The following is a 17797-nucleotide window of genomic DNA, read 5'->3' as shown; positions in this document are numbered from 1 at the left end:
CCGGGAAGCTCGGGCTGCGAGGGAGCCCAGATATGCGCCGGGCCAGGGGCACCTGCCCCGCCCCCAGCAGGACGCAGCCTCTCCCGCCCCCGCCGCGCCCCCGGTGACTCCCCGGCGCGACTCCCGGCGGCCTGTGCGGGGGCGGGGGCAGCGCGGGTTCGGGGCGCACAGCCCCCCGAGCGGCGTGGGGGGCAGCCGGGCAGGGCTCTTGGCGGCCCGGCGCCCCCCAAGCCCAGCTTGCGGCCAGGCCGGAAGGGGCAGGAGTTTGGGCTGTTCTCGAGCCAGGCTTGGGTTCCTGGGGGCTTCCCTGCCCCCGCCCTTCCCCCAGGGATGCTGGCCCACCCTGGGGAGCCCCCCTGCCTCTGGGGGAGCTGGGGGCCGGCCCTGGCATGAGGCCAGAAGCCAGATTTTCTGGGTGCCCGGGGGAAGCCAGGGCGGGGGAGGGGCACCCCCAGCAGGGTTTTCTGTCCTGGGCTCCTCCGCGTGGAGGGTGCAGAGTGGGGTGGGGCCACCACGGGAGTGCTCACGGGAGGCCACTGGGTGCCAGCCTGGGAGGACTCTAGCCTCCCTGGGCGGGTGGGACCCTGACTCTGGGCCTGTCCAGGTGACAGGGAAAGGTGGACGGCCAGAGGCCCACCCACCCGGCCACGCCAGCTTTAGCCTTCCCCAGTCCCTGGGGTCAGGGAACAGAACAGTCCCCCCCCCCAGACGCCCCAAGGCCTTGGCAGAGGCAACTCGTCCACCGACTGCCGGAGCCTTTTCTGAGACTTGTCCTTGGAAACAGGAGTTGGGGTGTGGGCCACACATCCACCAGGGCAGGACGGGGTGGGGTCGGCCCCAGCAGAGCATCCCCCGCCCAGCTCCTGCAGCCCCCGGCACTCAGGAGCCCCACGTGCCCAAAGCTGGGACAGGGCACAGCACCCACACAGGACGTCCGTCTGGGACTCAAAGTCTGACCCATGAGGGCCGCCCGGCCTGGTCGGGGGGCGCTCGGCCTGGCCAGGCCGTCCCAGGGCTCCCGTCCTCTCCTCCCAGCCCCACCTTCCCCGCAGTTGTCTGTCTGGACCCAGCTCGCAGGAGGGCCCAGAGGTTGTGACTGCAGGCGGGCAGGGTTGGGGCCAGGCCAGAGGGGATGCCTGGGTGTTGAGGGGCAGCAGCCAGGGCACACGGGACCCCAGAGGGATGGGGCTGGCAGGCTGCTGGGCCCCCAGGCCTTTGGCCCCCGCAGCCCCAGGCTATGTGCCCCCATTTCTGGGCTGAGCTGGGCAGCCAGGGGCCCACCCCTCCACGTTGGCTGTGCGTGTCCTCATCACGTCCACCAATGGCCTGGGCAGGAGGCCCAGGGACGGTGCTGTCTGGGCCTGACCCAGTGTGGTGGGTTCTCTGCCGGGGGCTTCACCTCGCGCTCCTTCCTTCCCATGGGTGCCTGGTCCCTGGAGGTTTCTGGAACAGGCCTCCTTCGCGGCACGGCGATGTGGCCAGAGCCTAGGCTGAGCTTCCTGCCAGTGAGGGCTGCCAGGCCTGGCCCCGGGAGCAGGAAGGGCCGTCCCCAGCCCGGCCGGACACCTGGCCCAGCACAGGACGCTTCGAAGACAAGCCAGGCCAGCCGGCCCCCCCACCTACCCCCCCGCAGTGGGGCCACCTGCTCCAGGGCTGGGTGCCCCAGTCGTCGAGGCCCCCACCCACCTGGCACAGGCTGGGCACAGATGGCCACGTGCGTCACCAAGACCATGGGGTGGCAGGGGCGGGCGGGCATCCAGTCCCCAAATGTTCTGTCCCCACCCCCTCCCCAGGGTGGCCTGAGGCGGGGGTGGGCAGTGGGTTTGGCAGTGGGTGGGCATTTCTGGGGGGGTGCCGATTCCCCTTGAAGCAAGCCCAGATTTCCCATCCTCTGAGGGCCAGCACCTTAGGGTCGCGAGCCCACCTGTTGCCAAGGGCGCAGACTGTCCTGGGGAGAGGGCAGGCCAGCCCCCCTCTTTCCTGTGGGGCAGCCACCATGCTCCATGGTGTCCTAGGCCCAGGCTGCCTAGAGCAGAGCCCCGGGCCACCCCTTCCTGGCTGATGGGACAGGGCGAGTCGGGGGTTGTTGACCAGACTGGGGGCCTGTGGGGGCGGCAGGGCAGGGGGTGGAGACACGGGGCGGGGAAGGACCCCAGGGACCATTAGACCTCCACCTCCTGCCCTGGGCACGTCTTCACCACCAGGTTTTGGGGGCTTGCAGACAGGCACCAGCCAGAAAAAAGGGGTGAGAGCTGCCAGCCAGGGAGCTGAGGCCGAGGGACGGCCCGTGACCCCCGCAGAGGCCGTGGCCAGGGTGGGCAGTGGGGGCCCTGGGGCAGGGAGGGAGGGCCAGTTCCTGTCGCCCACCCTGACCACCCCTCTGCCTAGGGGAACCCAGCCCTTCGAACAGGTTGGGGAGGAGATTCTGACGCCGGGTGACCCCTGACCCCAGCTGCCCCGGGTCAGGGGTAGCCAGAGCCCTTTAATGCTGTAAGTTTATACCTGAAGCTGAACCCCAAAGTGAAGCCCAGGGCGGCTCAGGAAACAGCTGAGCCTGGAGTCCCCAGGAGCTGCCGCTGTGCCCCAAGCCCCCCAGCCTCAGGGAAGGCTTTCAGGGGACCGCACGGTGCTCAGCTCCGCAGCCTGGTGGGCAGCGGCCCATGCTGGCCACAGGGACAGCCCAGCCCTTCCCCACCCTGGGCCTCGCCGCACCCGACCAGGGCTGGCATGTGTCCTGCAGTGCTGCCAGTGCTGCTTTGGAGCAAGTCTGGGGCACGTGACCTGGGGAGGGGGAGCGCTGGGGTGGCAGGCGATGCCCAGGGGGTGAGTCCCAGCGACGCGGAGATGTCTGTGCTCATGGCCCCCATCCGCGCCCCCGGAGGGCAAGTGCCGAGGACTGGACACGGCAGGCCTCTGCCACCCTGCTCCACCCACGCTCTCCTTGGGGAACCCGCAGCCCTGACGGGCTGCCATTGCCATCTTGTCCTCCTGGCCCGCTGTCCTTTCCCGCTCTGGAGCCTGGGACACAGCAGGCTTTTCCAGGTCAAAGTGTGGGGGTCTGTCCGGTCCAGAGCCTCCCTGGGGCATGTGGCAGGTTCCGTGAGCCCTTCTGGGCTGTGGTGTGGGGCAGGGTAGCCCCCGTGTGCCACTGGAGGGAGGATATGGGACAGGGGTCCTGCCAGCAGGTGGCAGCGAGCCTGGGCTCCCCTAGGCCATCCATTGCTTGGACAAGAGGCCGGGAGACCCCTGACAAGGCCCGGCCAGGCTGGGGATGCCAGATGCGGTGGCCTGGCACCCCAGGAACTGCAGCCAGGCTCCGCCCACGCAGCGGACCCACAGTGTGGCGCCCACAAGGGCGGGCGGTGGGGGCTGGAAGCCCCTGGCAGTCGGGCAGGGAGAGGGCTCCAAGGTTGAGGTGCCAACTGGCCTCCTGGGTAAGTGGCCCGAACACCCGGGAGCTGCCGACCCACCCTGGGGCAGGCCTCCTGCCCTTGGGGGGCTGTAAGCTTGGCTGAGCCCAGGCCCCAGTGGTGGTCCTGCCCCAGGCCTCTCCTCCCAGGGCTCCAGACGCATCTCTCTGAGGAGAGGCTACCAGCTCGGTGAAGCGTAGACAAAACCTCTGTGGCCGCATCCGGCTCGGAGGGACCCGGGTGGACAGAGGGCATCTGGGCCGCAGCGGCCCTTCCCTTCCTGCCCGCAGCCCCCACAGGCTGACCCCGGAGGCCACCCTGCTCTGCTGGGGAGAGGAGGGCTGGGGCACACGCACGGCGGCCCACGGTGCTCGCAAAGTCCTGTGTTGTACAAGGGCGTCTGTCCCAGGGGTGCAAAAGGACTAACAGGTACACAGCGAAATAGATAAATATGCCAAGCTTTTCTTTTTTTCTTTTTAAATCAGGCATTTATAAACAAGAAAGCATACATTAATTACATAAAAATAGTTCTCGAGTAGCAGAGTAAGCATCGTATTGTCATTAGCAGCAGCAGACGCAGGGACGGTGCGGGGGCTCCGGGTGCTTATAAAGGTAAGGTGGGTTTTTTCCTTTCCTTAATTGAAAAAAAAAGTCATTTGTGACTCCTGACTTAAAGCAAGAACAAAACACCTCCCGACCCTGGGGGATGAGGGTGGGCGGGGCAGGGAGGGACGAAGAGGCCCAACCTGGCGGGAAAGCGCGAGGCGGAGCCCAGCACCCGCGGGAGGACCTCGCGCACGGACACTGGCAAAGGGGCTTCTCCGTCCCCTCTGGCAGGTGAGCATTTTTTTTTCTTAGTTAAAAACAGCCCAGAAAACAAGACAACCGTCAGGTAAGAAAAGAGTTTCTGAAAAAAGAACCACCATATACACGTATAATACAACGGTGTAAAATGAAAAGAAGTATTTACACGGCAATTGTTTTTACATTGGCTAGTTCTGTAGGAAAAGCAGATATTATGTGTATGAGTTAGCTGCTCCGTAGATATGAATGTTATTGCTGTTGTTTCTTTCCCTTCGTTAAAAATCCTCTTTCAGCATAGAAATGAGTAACTGAACTGAATACACAATCATGCGGATGACGGGTTGTACATACGGGGGGTCAACAGCCTGCACAGCCACCCCCCCTCGTTCTGAACGGGACCCACTTGCAGCCACGCCGGCCCTGCAGCCAGCACACCCTCGGGGCCGGGGCCGCCCTCGCCCAGAGCTGCCCCTCACACCCGGCCAGGACCCCCAGCGCCCCCACCCTCACCCAGGGAAGAGACTTGGGTGAGCCGAGACGGGAGCAGCAAGAACTGCCCGGGCAGGCCCAGAGGGAGAGCTGCTGGCGAGGGAGCACCTGCCCCTGGCCGCGGGGCCCAGGCGGGACGAAGTCGGTGACACTGTCTGGACCTTGCCAGGACCAAATCCCCCTGGCTCTTGGGGAAGAGTCACCACTGCAGACGCTGCTCTCTCTGCAGACATCTGGGACAGAGCAGGTGGGGGCAGGCGTGGAACTGATGGTGACTGGCCGGCAGGAGGAGGGCAAGGTGACTCGGAAAGCTCTTCGTCCTCTGGGGGCCTAAAACTCGGAGGCAAAGGGATGAGCCTGGCAGCCCCTGGGGCGGGCAGAGCCTGGACCTCAGAGTTCAGACTGGGGACACGGGACAGCCACACAGAAGCACGCCAACACACGTAAAGCTTTGCTCCAACTAAATCATTTAGTTTCCCTTGAAGAAATGACTGAAAAACACAACTCTGGTAAAACAAGGCTAAAAACAGCATTCTGCATGTTGCATAACAAAACCGACCCTTTACAAGACACGGTAATAATGCCCATCAATGGATCTACCTATGGCAGAGGTGTAAAATCCCATGCATACAAATTTAATAACTGCAAAAGTAAAACAAAAGCAAAAGAAAAAATTTCCAAACAAACGCTGCATATACATGATGTCCCTTTTGCATTGCACTTTAGAAGGGGGGGGTCCAGCAGCCACCAAGACCCCCTCAGTAAACCAAGGGCAAACCCTGCGGACGATTCTGTCACCCACACGCACGGCGTCAGTCTCGGGTCTTTGCTTGCTGCTGCCGCCGCCGCCGCGGTCGAAGATCCCGAGGCCATCTGTACCTGCACGCGATCTCCATCCCATCAGCAATCGCAGCTGCTGGGTGTCAGAACGGACTCAAGCAAAGAATTCCTGTCAGATCTTTCTTACGTGAATAAATACCGTAATTTAGGGTGGGTATCCGCCTCTTGTCTACTGGGAAGTCATTTTTCAAGCCTGGGCATAAGAAACCTTACACAATTTGCATAAACAGTTGAGAGTAAACGAGATTATTTGGAATAAATGCAAGGAACTTATTTTGATAGTGGCAGATTCAGTCGCTACTGAAGACAGATATTTTGGGGGTAAAAAGACATGAGTCAGGATTTGCTGTACAAGATGCTGGAAGGCACAGGACGACCCCGAAGTTCAGTTTTTGCATTTTCATTTTCTTGTGATTCCCTTGTTCAACCAAGCACCAGAGGGGATTTCTAAGCACTCGAGCACTTAGGATTTGAACTGCTCTATAAATCAGTAAAAACTTCAGTTAACTGGGGAATAAAAAGAGAAGGGAAGATTTTTGACAAAGTGCAGTTCTAAATATACGTTTAAAATGAACGAACAAACAAAAAAAGTAAAAGAAAAAGTGAAGTAATGCTGTGTTTTGTTCCAATGCTGCAGCCCCAGTCCCAGCGACGCTGGCCGAGCTGACTCGGGCGCCGCGGTCAAGCAGCGCATGTTCCCGGAGGGGCCGAGGGTGTGCCCGCCGCCACGGCCACCTGGCGCAGGCCAGCGCCCTGCGGTGGAGGAGCACGGGCAGAACCCAGGGCACGGAGAGCTGAGCACGGCTCCTGCGCGCTCTGCCCTTCCTGTGCCCGCGGGTGTGCTGCTGGCGTCCACGGCAACGTGGCAGGCGGGTGGGCGTCGTAAGGCGGGCAGTGTTTGGGCTCATCTCGCACGCGGCACTGTCCCTACTCTTCCTGGCAGCAGCAGGAAGACCTGGGTCCTTGTCGCTGAAAAAATAGACTCTGAAGAAAAACCCCTGCTGTCCTCGCGCAGCCGCGGGCACAGATGAGCTGTGATGGCTTCCCGGGCGGGGAGGGTGGGCGGCCGCCACCCCCACTCCATCTCGGGTCTTCAGATGGCGTCGTGTGTTGGGGCTTTTAAAAGTTAGTCATTAAAAAACATGTTGATTTTCTGAATTTCAAGTCTCCTTATTGGTTTTAAATAGCTTATAACAAAAGTGTAAATGTTAGAACGTTCTAGCAAGCAGAGGGCTTGCCAGAGCTGCCGAGCCGGCCTCGTCCCGGCTGCAGCTGGGGGACACGGCTTGCTCGCTTGAACTTGGCCAGTACAAAATTTTGCAGTGGATTCCAAAGTATGTGGTTACAAACACTCGCTTGGTAATAGGCACAGTAAGACGTTGTGCTGTGTGGGCTGCAGGGGCGCTGCAGGGGCGCGGCCGGGGCGGGCGGGCCGGGCTGGGGGCAGCGCCGCCCGCCCCACTCCTCTCTGCACCCTGTCGTCGTTGGCGCCACGGCCGCAGGGGCTCCCTAGGGCTCCAGCTGAGCAGCGCCCTCGCTGCCCGCGGCCTCGGGGCGGGGCCGTGGCCAGAGCTGCTCCTGCAGCTCCTTCACCACCTTCTCCAGGTGCTCGCGGGCCTCGCGCTCCCGCAGCAGGTCGGCCCTCAGTTGCTCGCGGTCAGCCTCCGCGTGCTGCAGCTTCACCTGCAGGTCTTCGATCTGAAAGGGACGCCACTAGTCAGTGGCCCTGGCCGGGGTCCCTGCCCGTCACACACGGCCCCTCCACCCCACTTCCCTCACCCACTGGGGGCTCGGGCCCCCAGCATCTGCTTGCCAGGACCTTCCCAGCTCCCCAAGGCCCAGGTCCAACCTGGGGGCTGCCACCACTGCCTCCCTGACCTGCAGGGCAGACCCGGCCTCCCCAGATCTGGGGGCCCCGCCACCCTGCGTGCGGCTCAGAGCCTGTTTCTCAAGCAAACCGGCCAGCAGGGGACCCTGGGTCTTGAGGCCCCCACCAGGGCCACGGAAGACAGGCCCAGTGCCCAGGCCCAGTGCCCAGGCCCAGCCCTGAGCTGGAGTCCACCCCACAACGATCCAGGCCCGCCGGCTGCCCGGCCATCCGTGGTGCCCCATGACCCTGTGTAGACTGGGCGGGGTGGGTGTGGCCGGCGTACCTGGGCGGAGTACTTGGCGCGCAGGCGGCCGGCCTCGCAGCCCTTGTCACACACCCGGACCTGCCGCGCCTGCTCCAGCTCTCGCTTCAGACGCATGCGTGACTCATTGGCCTCTTTCATCTTCTTCTCGTTCTCTGCGCGCAGGCGCTCGATCTCCTTCCTCAGGTTGCGCTTGGCCTCTGTGGCCTCCCGCAGTTTCTCCTTCTTGGCTACGCGCAGGAACTCCAGCTCCTGGGAGGGCAGCGCGGGCAGGTCAGGGTCCCAGCGCCCCTGAGACCTGCTGGACACGGCTCCCTCTCCCACCCTGGCAGGTCTGCCCCATGGCTGTCCACCTGCGAGCCCCGCCCCCCACACCACCAGCCTAACCACGCCGCAGATGGCCTGGTCACAGAGGTTCTTCTTCCCAGACCACCGTCCCGAGGCTCCCATAGGCTCACGCCACCTGCTGCCGGGCCTGGGGTCTGGCCTAAGCCTGCCATCCTCCAGGCCGTGCAGGGGCCTCCGCGCACCTCCCTTCCCCACACGCAAAAGCCACGTCCCCCTCGAGGGCAGCCGGCCGGTGCTCTGGCTCCCACCAGCATGAGTGGGTGGGCGGCCTAAGACATCGACAGCGGAAGGCCCAGTGACCCCCACACAGCCAGATGGAGCCTTACGTCGGCCTTGGTGTCTCTGAGAGCCCTTCCCCCACTTGGTAAAATATCCCCAACTCACTCCCCCCCTCACCCCAGGCTGCAAACCACGCCTCATGAATATGCATGTGGGAAATCACACCTCCAATCAGAACCACCTAGACAACAGAGGCGGGGCTGTCCTGGAGCAGGACACACACCCTGGGGGCGTCTGAACCCCGTAGCTCTGCGGGCTGGCAGGGCTGCAGTGCTAAAGCCCACGCTGGTGAGGCTGGCCCCGCCGGAGCTGCCAGACACCGCCGAGGTGTGAATTCAGCAGATTCTGCGACGCTGGGTTTGCCGGGGTGAAGGCCCAGCCGCCCACGCACCTCCCTCTCCCCAGGCTGTCTGCAAACCGCACACCCCTCGTGCGCTTCGTGAGAAACCACAACAGCGACGGAGGCGCCGGAGCCAAGGCTGCGTGTGGGAACCTTGAGGCAGGGCCCTGGGAGGCAGCGTGTGCAGGCGGGGCCGAGTGCCTGCGTGTGTGTGTGTGTGTGTGTGTGTGTGTGTGTGTGTGTGTGTGTACGTGCCCATGCGTGTGCACCGAGCCTGCTCCTTCCTGCTCGGGAGGCCTGTTGGTGACCATTTTCCAGAACACACAGCTTTAGGAAGTGCACCCTCACCCCGTGTTCTGCAGGCGACAGGCCTTTCTGGCGCGCATGTGAGCACCCGCTCCTGGCCCACAGAGCACGGAACTGTCTCAGCACAGCTGCTCCTGCTCCCGCCACTAAAAATAGCCCAGCCATCATTACGCCAGAGGGACACACCCACTTCCTTAGCGGGGTGGCTGTGTAGGGCGCGTGACGTGTCGTGTGGGGCCGACGGGAGGGCTGTGCTCAAGCCAACGGCAGGGCCCTCGCGGGAAGCCCAGAGGGGCTCTGCACGTCAAACGGGTCTCCACACCCAGAGCCGCAGCCCCTTGAGACTGAGAGGAGCGCGAGGGGAGGCCCGGAGGGGCGGCGGCCTCACCTGGTGGAGGCTGCGCTTGGCCTGCAGGGCCGCGTTGAGCTTCTCCTCCTGCTTCACACGCATCTTGACCACCTCGTGCAGGAACTTCTCTTTGGCTTCCTTGGTGTCCAGGCCGCCCTCCAAGGCCTGCCGCAGGTGCTCCAGCTCCGCCTCCAGCCCGCTGGGGGCGTCGGCGTGGGCTGCGGCGTCGGGGGCGGCCGTGGGTGGGGCGTGCGTGCCCGGGGAGCTCAGGTCCTTGGCAGAGCTGGATGAGGTAAAGGACGGGGAGGACAGCGAGGACAAGGAGGACGTGACTGAGGAACAAGCAGAGACAGAGACCACGTCACACAAGCGCCAGGAGCCCCTTGCTGCGCAGACTCGAGGGCGCTTCCAAGAGGGACCTGGGAAACGCCGGGCCAGGGGTACGGGGATTGGGGGGGACTCTGCCTGAGGGCGTGCTGGACCCCAGGTGTCCCCCAACTCCCCCCAAGCTGGTGCCAACCCCACGCCAATGCCACAGGGCGTAGAAAAGGAAATCAACTCACACTTACATTCCTCTCTGCTTTCAACTTCGACCTCAGCCTCCGAGTCCTTGTCCTCCTCTGGGGCTCCGGGCGCGTCCACGGTCAGCTTCCGCTTCCGCGGCTGAATGCAAGTGGTGAGAGGCTCGGTGGCCCGGGAGACGACGGTGGCACATGGTGGGCTGTTCACAACCTTCTGCTGGGCTGGTGGTGCGAGGGCCACGTTGGGGGCCACAGCCGTCTCGAAGCTCTTATAGGAGTAAAAGCTGGGGGTGGGGGCGGACAGGGCGGGTGTCAGTTGAGGCAGCTCTACCTCACCAGGCCCCCGCCTGACACAGGGAGCCACATGGCACCCCACACCGCGAAGACCCATCACGGAACACGCTGCCTTCGAAGGTGTTAAAGGTGTTAACACTGTCTCTTCCAACAACAAATCTTAACATCGAGCCTTCAGTGACTAAGAATCTGCCAATGGTTTCCGCTGGCCAGGTGTCCTGGGCTGGCTGGACACAGACCGACCACGTCACGAGAGGCAGCACCCAGAAGACAGGACTCCACAAATGCCACCACCCCACCCAGCACCGCCACAGGAAGTTCTAGATGTGCGTGCTCTGATGCCAACCAAAGGGACCAACACTTTGACCAAGATGCCCAGGTCTGGGCACTCAGCCTGCAGAAACACCAGGGTGTCGCGTGGACGCGACGCTCAGATGACAGCATCTGTGACTGTGGAAACCCGCACCTGGCAGCCACTCACCTGTCTCGAATCAGGGCTGGGAGGTGTGGGGAGATCTCTTTTTCACTCGTGGAAACTGCGGGGGACCAGGGCCGGAAGGCGGAAAGGCGCTGGCGAGGGTGGACGCAGCCGAGACTCTGCGGAGAAAGAGTCGCCGGTGTGAGCAGCTGGGAGGAAAACCAGCCGCTGCACGTCCCTACGGCTGGGCGGGCTCCGAGGAGAAGGGCCCGGCGCCCACCTCCCCGAGGACCCCACACAGGCCCCCGCGCAGCACCTTGTTGGAGGAGCCGGCCAAGGTCCGCAGCCAACCGGACTGCTTGTCCTTCTCAGAAGGCGCGGGGGACTGGGAGGTGTCATCTGTTTGGGGTCTTATGGAGGCCGGGGGCTCGGAGGAGACCTGCGATCAACACAAAAGGCCCTGTTGGCACCTCTGGGCCCCAGGGCAGTCTCCCTACCAGCCCCAGCGAGCACGTGCCCCGTCAGGCCCTGAGCCATGAAGGACCTGGGCGTACCAAAGGCAGACTGGACCGCGCCTGGCAGTGCCGCCTGTGGGACGTGGCTCCCGGTGCGCCGAGGGGCCAGGAGGGCGGCTCGGGCCTGTGTGGGCAGGCAAGCCGACACTGCTGAGGGCCACCACCTCGAGGATGGAACGGACGCTGCTGTGTGGTCTGTGCGGCTATCGCGCAGTGACCTCACCCCACAGCTATAGTGGTTCCAAGTGGCATCAGGACCTGCCCTCCTCGTCCATAGCGGCTCTGCCTGACCCGAGCCCCTGTCCTCATCCCTCTGGACAGCTGTCCCAGAACCTGAGCCTACACTCGGCAGGGACCCGCGCTGGGGACCTGGGCTGAGCCACAGTAGGAGCAGCAGGCCCACCTGAGAGCCGCCAAGCAACCCCTGCTCCGGCTCAGGACAGGCCTGGGAAGGGTGGCCGGGCCAGCTGTGGGGCCCAACGCGTGGCTGCCACAGGGAGGGTGAGCAGCGCCTCGCCACTGCCTGGCTGAAGAACAGGCTTCCTGGTGGCCTCCCCATGGGAAGAAAACATCTCAGCACGAAGGACGCGCCGGCACGCCCAGTGAGCTCGGCTTTACAGCACACTGCCACGCTCACCTCTCCTCGCTCCTCACTGACTCTGCTGTTGAGGAAGCTCAGAGAAGCCACCCGGCCCCACTTGTCCCAGGAAGGCAGTGCTATGCCCGGCAGGTACGACGGCACATTTCTCAGAACCGACAAGGGGCACCGAGTCTGCATGGCCTCTGGAGCCAGTCTGAGCAGGAAAAGCAGCTCCTCCAGCAGACGCCCACCGTGGACCGACCCGAGTTGTCCACTGCAAGACACGGTCCAGACACAAGGTCTGTCCCCACGCAAAACCAGAACAGTCTTTGGAAGAAGGAACCCCCAGGCCCCACAGGACAGCAGGGAGGCCCCCAGGGCAGCGGTGCCAGGGTCTGCACCGTGGCCAACGCCGGACATGCTGCTGAGGGTGACGGCCCGTTCGCCTTCCAGGGCCAAGTGCAGGAGGAGGCTGCAAGTGTGGCGACCTCTCGTCTCCAGCCAGGAAGCCTGGGGGGCATCGGGGGCTGGAGTTCCTCCGGCCCCCAGGAACACGTGGAGAAAAGGGTGCAGCTGGCCCCGGGGGACAGAGGGGGCAGGTAGCCGGGCCCCTAGTCAAGGTGCCCGAAGTAACAGGGTTTTCACCATAAAGCTCAGGATGCAGGGAGAGCCCAGACCCTGGGGGAGCCCTGGGGAAAGATCTCGCCAAAGCCACGGCCTCCCCAGGAACACAGGCTGAGCGCAGCGTGTGCACACACCCCCAGCCTGCAAGGCTGCAGCCCCTCAGGGAATAAGCCGCCAGGTGGGGTCGGGGCAGGCAGGCGCCTAACCTGGGCACTGGCGTGGGGCGCCCTGGGGAGGGGCAAGTGTGAGGGGTACACTCTGGCAGGGCCTTGCACAGAAGCAGCTGTCCCTCTGGCCAGAGCAGCCCCAGCTCTGGGGAAGTTTCAGGTCAACTTACACACTCAGCCGAGACACTGAAGTAACCATTCAGGAAAAACGACACTTAAAACACACACTTAGTGTTGCTGCTTTCTAGGGGAAGTGCGTCTCGGTGACGCCTGGTGGATGCCCTGACCACAGGCCCCCGTCTGTGCCCGGCAGGGGCAGGTGGGATCCTAGCTGTGGCAGCAGAGCCCCTTGGAGAACTGCGCGGCCCCCTCCCGAGGGCAGCGCAGAAAGGGCCGGCCCAGGACGCCAGGCCAGGGTGGAGCTTCCTGTCTGAGCAGCCGCCATGGCAGGCGCGGAAAGGAAGCTAGGTTCAGAGGAAAGCCGCAAGACCCGGCGCCGTCTGGTGCTGAATCTGAGAAACCTCAGAGACCTCGTGGGGGGAGAAGTGTCAGACGCCACCAGCTGCAGGGACACACGCCCACCTCACGCCACCCCCATGAGAGCTAGTGCCACTGCAGATACAGTTCTGCCCGGCGGGCACCAAACAGCCACCCTGAAAGACGCAGCTGGAGGACCCGTGGGCAGGGCCCCAACCCATCCACACGGTTCCCAGGACCCCACGCCGACCCAGCCGTGGATTCAGAGAAGGGGGCGTGTTGGGCCTGGCCTCCCACATGGCTCCAGCCTGGGCTGCCCCCAACAAGGCAGGTCTCCTGGTCCTCAGGTGGCTGGAGCAACCCTTCTGAGGTTCTCAGGAAAAACCCAACGGCCCCTCTTACCAAGCACGGGGCTCTTCTGAGTCTACATGTCACCAATACAGCACGAAAAGGAACTTGCCAAACAGAGAATGTCTGTGGCCTGGCAGCACCAGAGGGAGTGTCGCCAGAGCAGTGTCAGCCCAGGAGGAAGGACACCCTTCTTCAGGCCTGGGATGCCACCCACCCCCAGCAGGGCCCCACTGTAGGCAGTCAGGGACAAAGCCGCGCCTGGCAACAAGACTGCAGTGTCCCCACTCAGGGAGATCAGACCAGCCACCTCTGGTTTCTGACCCTTCCCAGCGCCTCAGAACCAGCCCACGAGGCCCAAGTGCACAGGGCACGAGGCGGCTCTGGGCCCAGATGCGCCAAGGTAACGAGGCCGGGGCCTGGGGAGGCTGGGGGGACAGCCAGGGGCAGGGCAAGGTTATGACAACCCAGTACCCTCTTTGTGAAGACCACAGCAGCGGCCCAAGGAGACTCCTGCCCACTGTCGTCGGCCCTGGAGCAAGGGAAGGGCCAATGGGGGACACCCCCCAGGGACCGCCGGGCCACGGCACGCTGCTGTGGGTGAGCTACACAACACCCCCATCGCAGGGTCACAGTGAGCCCTGCAAAGATGCTCCGGAAATGTCTGCCCACCTTCTGAGGCTAACTCTGAAACCCTCCCAGTGACCTGGGCTGAGGGTGGATATAGAGACACAAGGACACGGTGTCCACTGGATGCAGATGGACCCTGGCACTTGGGAGCTGGGCTGATGTGGGGTCGTGGTGGCTTCCAGAGCCACCTTGACCCTCCAGAGCAGAGGAGGGAAGAGCTTCAGATATGAGGGAGGGCCACATGCCCACGGGCCACGCTTCCCCAAGGGCCTCGCTTCCTGTGACGTCCCCCTACCTCTGCACAGCCCCAGGGGCGGCCTGCCCTCTGCCATGGCCAGCTTGTGGAAGGCTGAGAGGAGGCCTGGGCTCCAAGGGGCTAATAGGACCAGAGAGCCAAGAGGCGTGGGGGTGACATCCCAGGGGACCCCCGTTCCCAGGCCTGCAAGGAGCCAGGGACAGAGAAGACCCATCACGAGGCCCCTTGAAGAGCTTGTGCCCAAAACGTGCACACGGCCTGGGGCTCAGAGTGACATCCCAGAGCAAGGAGAGGCTGCTCCTCACCCGCCCAGCGGGCGGCTGACGCCCCGAGGTGGAGTGCCAGCGCCCAAGACCAAAGTGAGCGACGGGTCAGACGGCCAGCCCACAGGGGCCTGAGTGACCTGGGACGGGGGAGCCATGTCTGCACTTCCTACGGCCCCATTAGGGGCACTGGCTGGGCACTCCCCTTGGGACGACACACAGAACCTGCCACTCTGGCCACTGAGCCTCAGCCTGGAGCCCTGGCAGTGACCTCGCTGGCCTTGCTCATTGCTGCTTAATCACTAACTGGAAGGGGAGTGGCAGAACCCAAACCAAGAGCCTCCCCTCACTGGCAGGTCAGTGCTGGTGGTCCCTGCCTCCACTCTCCAGACACTAGCGTTGAGTTGACCTTGACAGAGGGTTCATACGCCCCAAAGCAGAACAAAACACGGCCACACATGTGGCCCAACGCGAACCTACACAACCCGCCCGGTGTCCACACAGGAGTCAGAGGCACCAGTGCACAGGGCCGCGCATGACCATGGAAGGGAGAACTCCAGCAGGGATCCAGAGGGAGGTGGCTGTGAGCGGCGGCACCAGAGGGACGAGGTCTGGGCACCAAGGAGACCACGGCAGGTGGCAGCCAGATGACCTTAGCACACCCCCAGCCAACCATGGCAACACCTTTGTGCTTTTCGTTTATCACCAAAGAAAGGGCCCCTTTTGGTGAGTGCTGTAGCCAGCGTTAGTGTAGATCCGTCTCTAGGCCTCAGCTGAGAGGACACCTGCCTGCAATCGGCACCCAGACCCCAAGGCCAGACAGGCCTTGCCTCGCACAGGTCTCTGCACCCTGGTAGGTAAACAGGACGCGGCAGGGATATGGGACAGGGCAAGGCCCTCCTCTGCTCAGCACGCTCCAGGGAGCCTGGCGGATGTGCCAAAGCCATGACCCACTCACTCCTTGAGTGTGGCCAACCGGGAGACCAAGACCGGGCTGTCCCGGCGGGGGGGGGACCAGAAAGCAGTGCCCGTAATCATGTGCCTGCAACTTCTTCCAACCAAAAAAATTTAGCATTTTCCTGCTAAGTTACAGCTGTCTACCACCTCACACCCACTAAAATGCCTATGATTTTTAAAAATATGGACAATACAAATGTTAGCAACGATGCAGCGAAACCAGAACACTTGCGAACGGGTGGGGGAGTGTAAAATGATTCAGTTGCTGTGGAAAATCGTGTGGCAGCACCTCAAAAAGTTAAATATAGAATTATCAAGCCAGGTGCGGTGGCCCATACCTGTAATCCTAGCACTTTGGAGCCTGAGGCAGGAGGATGGCTGCAGCCCCGGAGTTCGAGGCTGTAGTGAGCCATGACGCACTGCACTCCAGCCTGGGCGACAGCGTGAGACCCCGTCTCCAACTAAAAAAACTTATTATATAATTATAATATGACCCAGCAACTCCACTCGTCCACTCCTAGGTATAAACACACAAGACTACGGAAGCACGTGTCCACACAACCACCCGTGCACACAGCAGCACTACTTGCAGTCGAAATGGAAACAACCCCAGCGTCCATCAGTGGGCACTGGACGCACCAGCCGTGGTCTGTCCGTGAGCTGGATACCATCTGGCCACACGGCGGGAAGAACCGCCACACGCACCGCAGTGAGGATGGCCTGGGAGGGAGATGTCACGCCCAGGGGAAGTAGCCAGACACAAAGCCACATGCTCCAAGGTGCTATTTATACAAAAGGTCTGGAATAGGCCAATCCGGAGTCGGAACAGTGGGGGCTGGGCAGTGACAGCTACTGAACACGAGGTTTTTGGGGGGTGACAAAAATATCACGGACTGAGACAATGACGGTTGCATATGCTAAAACCCATTAAACTATACTCTTGGCAAAGGCAGGAAGTTCACAGTATGTGAACATTTCAATAAATATCATCTAGAAATCTTTATTAAACAAAAACCTAAGAATGAATTCTTGGTTGAAAACCAAACCGCCGAGGCGACTGGTTCTTACTGACATGCTGCCCTCAGAGCGAAAGTCAGGGCAGAGCTCGGGGTCGGCAGACGCCGCGGCGACAAGGGGCAGACCAGCCAAGGGGCGCCACCTTGCCACGCCTGTGTGGACAAACGGCGAGATATCAGGGCGTTCCCAGGTCTGGATGCCAAACAGACCCTCTACGACAGCCCGCGTCACACACAGAGGCCGGCACAACCACCGAGGCCAGCGATGGAGTCGCGCCTTTGTCAGGCAAGGTCTCAGGATCAGAAGGGCCCCGGCAGAGCAGGCAGCCACCTGACCTCCACTTCAGGGGACAGCCTGGTCCTTGTCACGAGGGACATCCTACAGGGCACTGACGGCCACAGCCCTGAGGTCACCACTTCCCGCCAGAAGGACTCCGGGGTGGAGCAGTCTCCATCCCAGACACGGGGATGGGTCCTGCCCAGTACAGACCCCAGGCCACTGTCAGGGCCAGGCCTGGGTGCCAGGAGACCGGCGGGCAGGGCATGAGTCCCCCAGGAGTACGGTGGCTCTGGGGAAACAGAGCACAGGAAGCAGCTGGCTGGGAGAGCAGGCACAGGTCCCCAGAGGCCACCTGCCCAGGAGGGGCAGGGAACAGGCACCCTAAGTGGGCGCTCAGGTGCCCAGCCAGGCAGCCAGGCCACAGCCAGAGCTGCAACGTGACAAAGTGGCCCTGGCCAAGGCCCTGGGAGTGGGGGGCGGAGGGGGGGGGGGGGGGGAAGGGTGGGGCTGCACTCACACATACCCCACAGGGTGGGCCAGGGGCTCAGGGGAGGAGGGAGCAGGGGGAGGAGGGAGCAGGCACAGTGCGGGGGGCCTTCCTCCTGCGGCAGGGGCCCAGTGGTTCCTGAGGCCACAGCCCACAGGGAGCCCCGCCCAGGCCTGCTCCCGCCAACCAGGGCCAAGTCACAGGTTGGGACACATCCCACTGCTAGAGACACCGCCTGCCTCCCATGGCAACAGGCCAGGGCAGAACTGTGCCCCAGCCCCCTTCAGCCAACCTGTGACCCCCATGTCCCGCCCCCTCCCCCACTGGCACCTCCCCTGTGTCCCTTCATCACCTTATGAGCAACTAACAAAACATGGCACCCGGGTGCTCCAACTGTGAGACAAATTCCAGTCTCGGGCCACAGCCAGGAGGACTAAGACGTTCTCACTCATCAGCAACATGAAGACCACATCTAGGGATCTTAATAAAACATATCTATTTCCTAATTTAGAGACTAAACAAAAAAACAGTTCCTTTTTTCAACTTGCAGATTTTAATACGGAATTCAACTACTAAGTAAAATTCCAAGTTAAAAAGTAGCTGCGGGCCAGGCGGGCTGGCTCACGCCTGTAATCCTAGCACTCTGGGAGGCCGAGGCGGGCGGATC

At 62.7% G+C, this 17797-nt stretch overlaps 1 protein-coding gene across 1 annotated transcript in view; it reads right to left on the bottom strand.

Moving 5' to 3' along the window:
• Positions 1-6972: 6972 nt before the first annotated feature.
• SKI (SKI proto-oncogene) overlaps positions 6973-17797 on the bottom strand; it is a 63644-nt gene continuing 52819 nt past the window's right edge. Inside the window, exons 2-7 of the mRNA XM_012657521.1 lie at positions 10847-10969; positions 10594-10709; positions 9867-10102; positions 9337-9629; positions 7697-7927; positions 6973-7241 (exon numbers count right to left, since the gene is read on the bottom strand). Coding sequence (XP_012512975.1) covers positions 7053-7241; positions 7697-7927; positions 9337-9629; positions 9867-10102; positions 10594-10709; positions 10847-10969 — 1188 coding nt within the window. The 3' untranslated portion in view covers positions 6973-7052. The remainder of the gene's footprint in view (positions 7242-7696; positions 7928-9336; positions 9630-9866; positions 10103-10593; positions 10710-10846; positions 10970-17797) is intronic.

This window comes from Propithecus coquereli, unplaced genomic scaffold (assembly GCF_000956105.1).
Source record: "Propithecus coquereli isolate 6110/MARCELLA unplaced genomic scaffold, Pcoq_1.0 Scaffold544, whole genome shotgun sequence".
Lineage (NCBI taxonomy): Eukaryota > Metazoa > Chordata > Mammalia > Primates > Indriidae > Propithecus > Propithecus coquereli.
The sequence above is the reverse complement of the archived record's forward strand: the minus strand, read 5'-3'. Positions and strand labels throughout refer to the sequence as shown.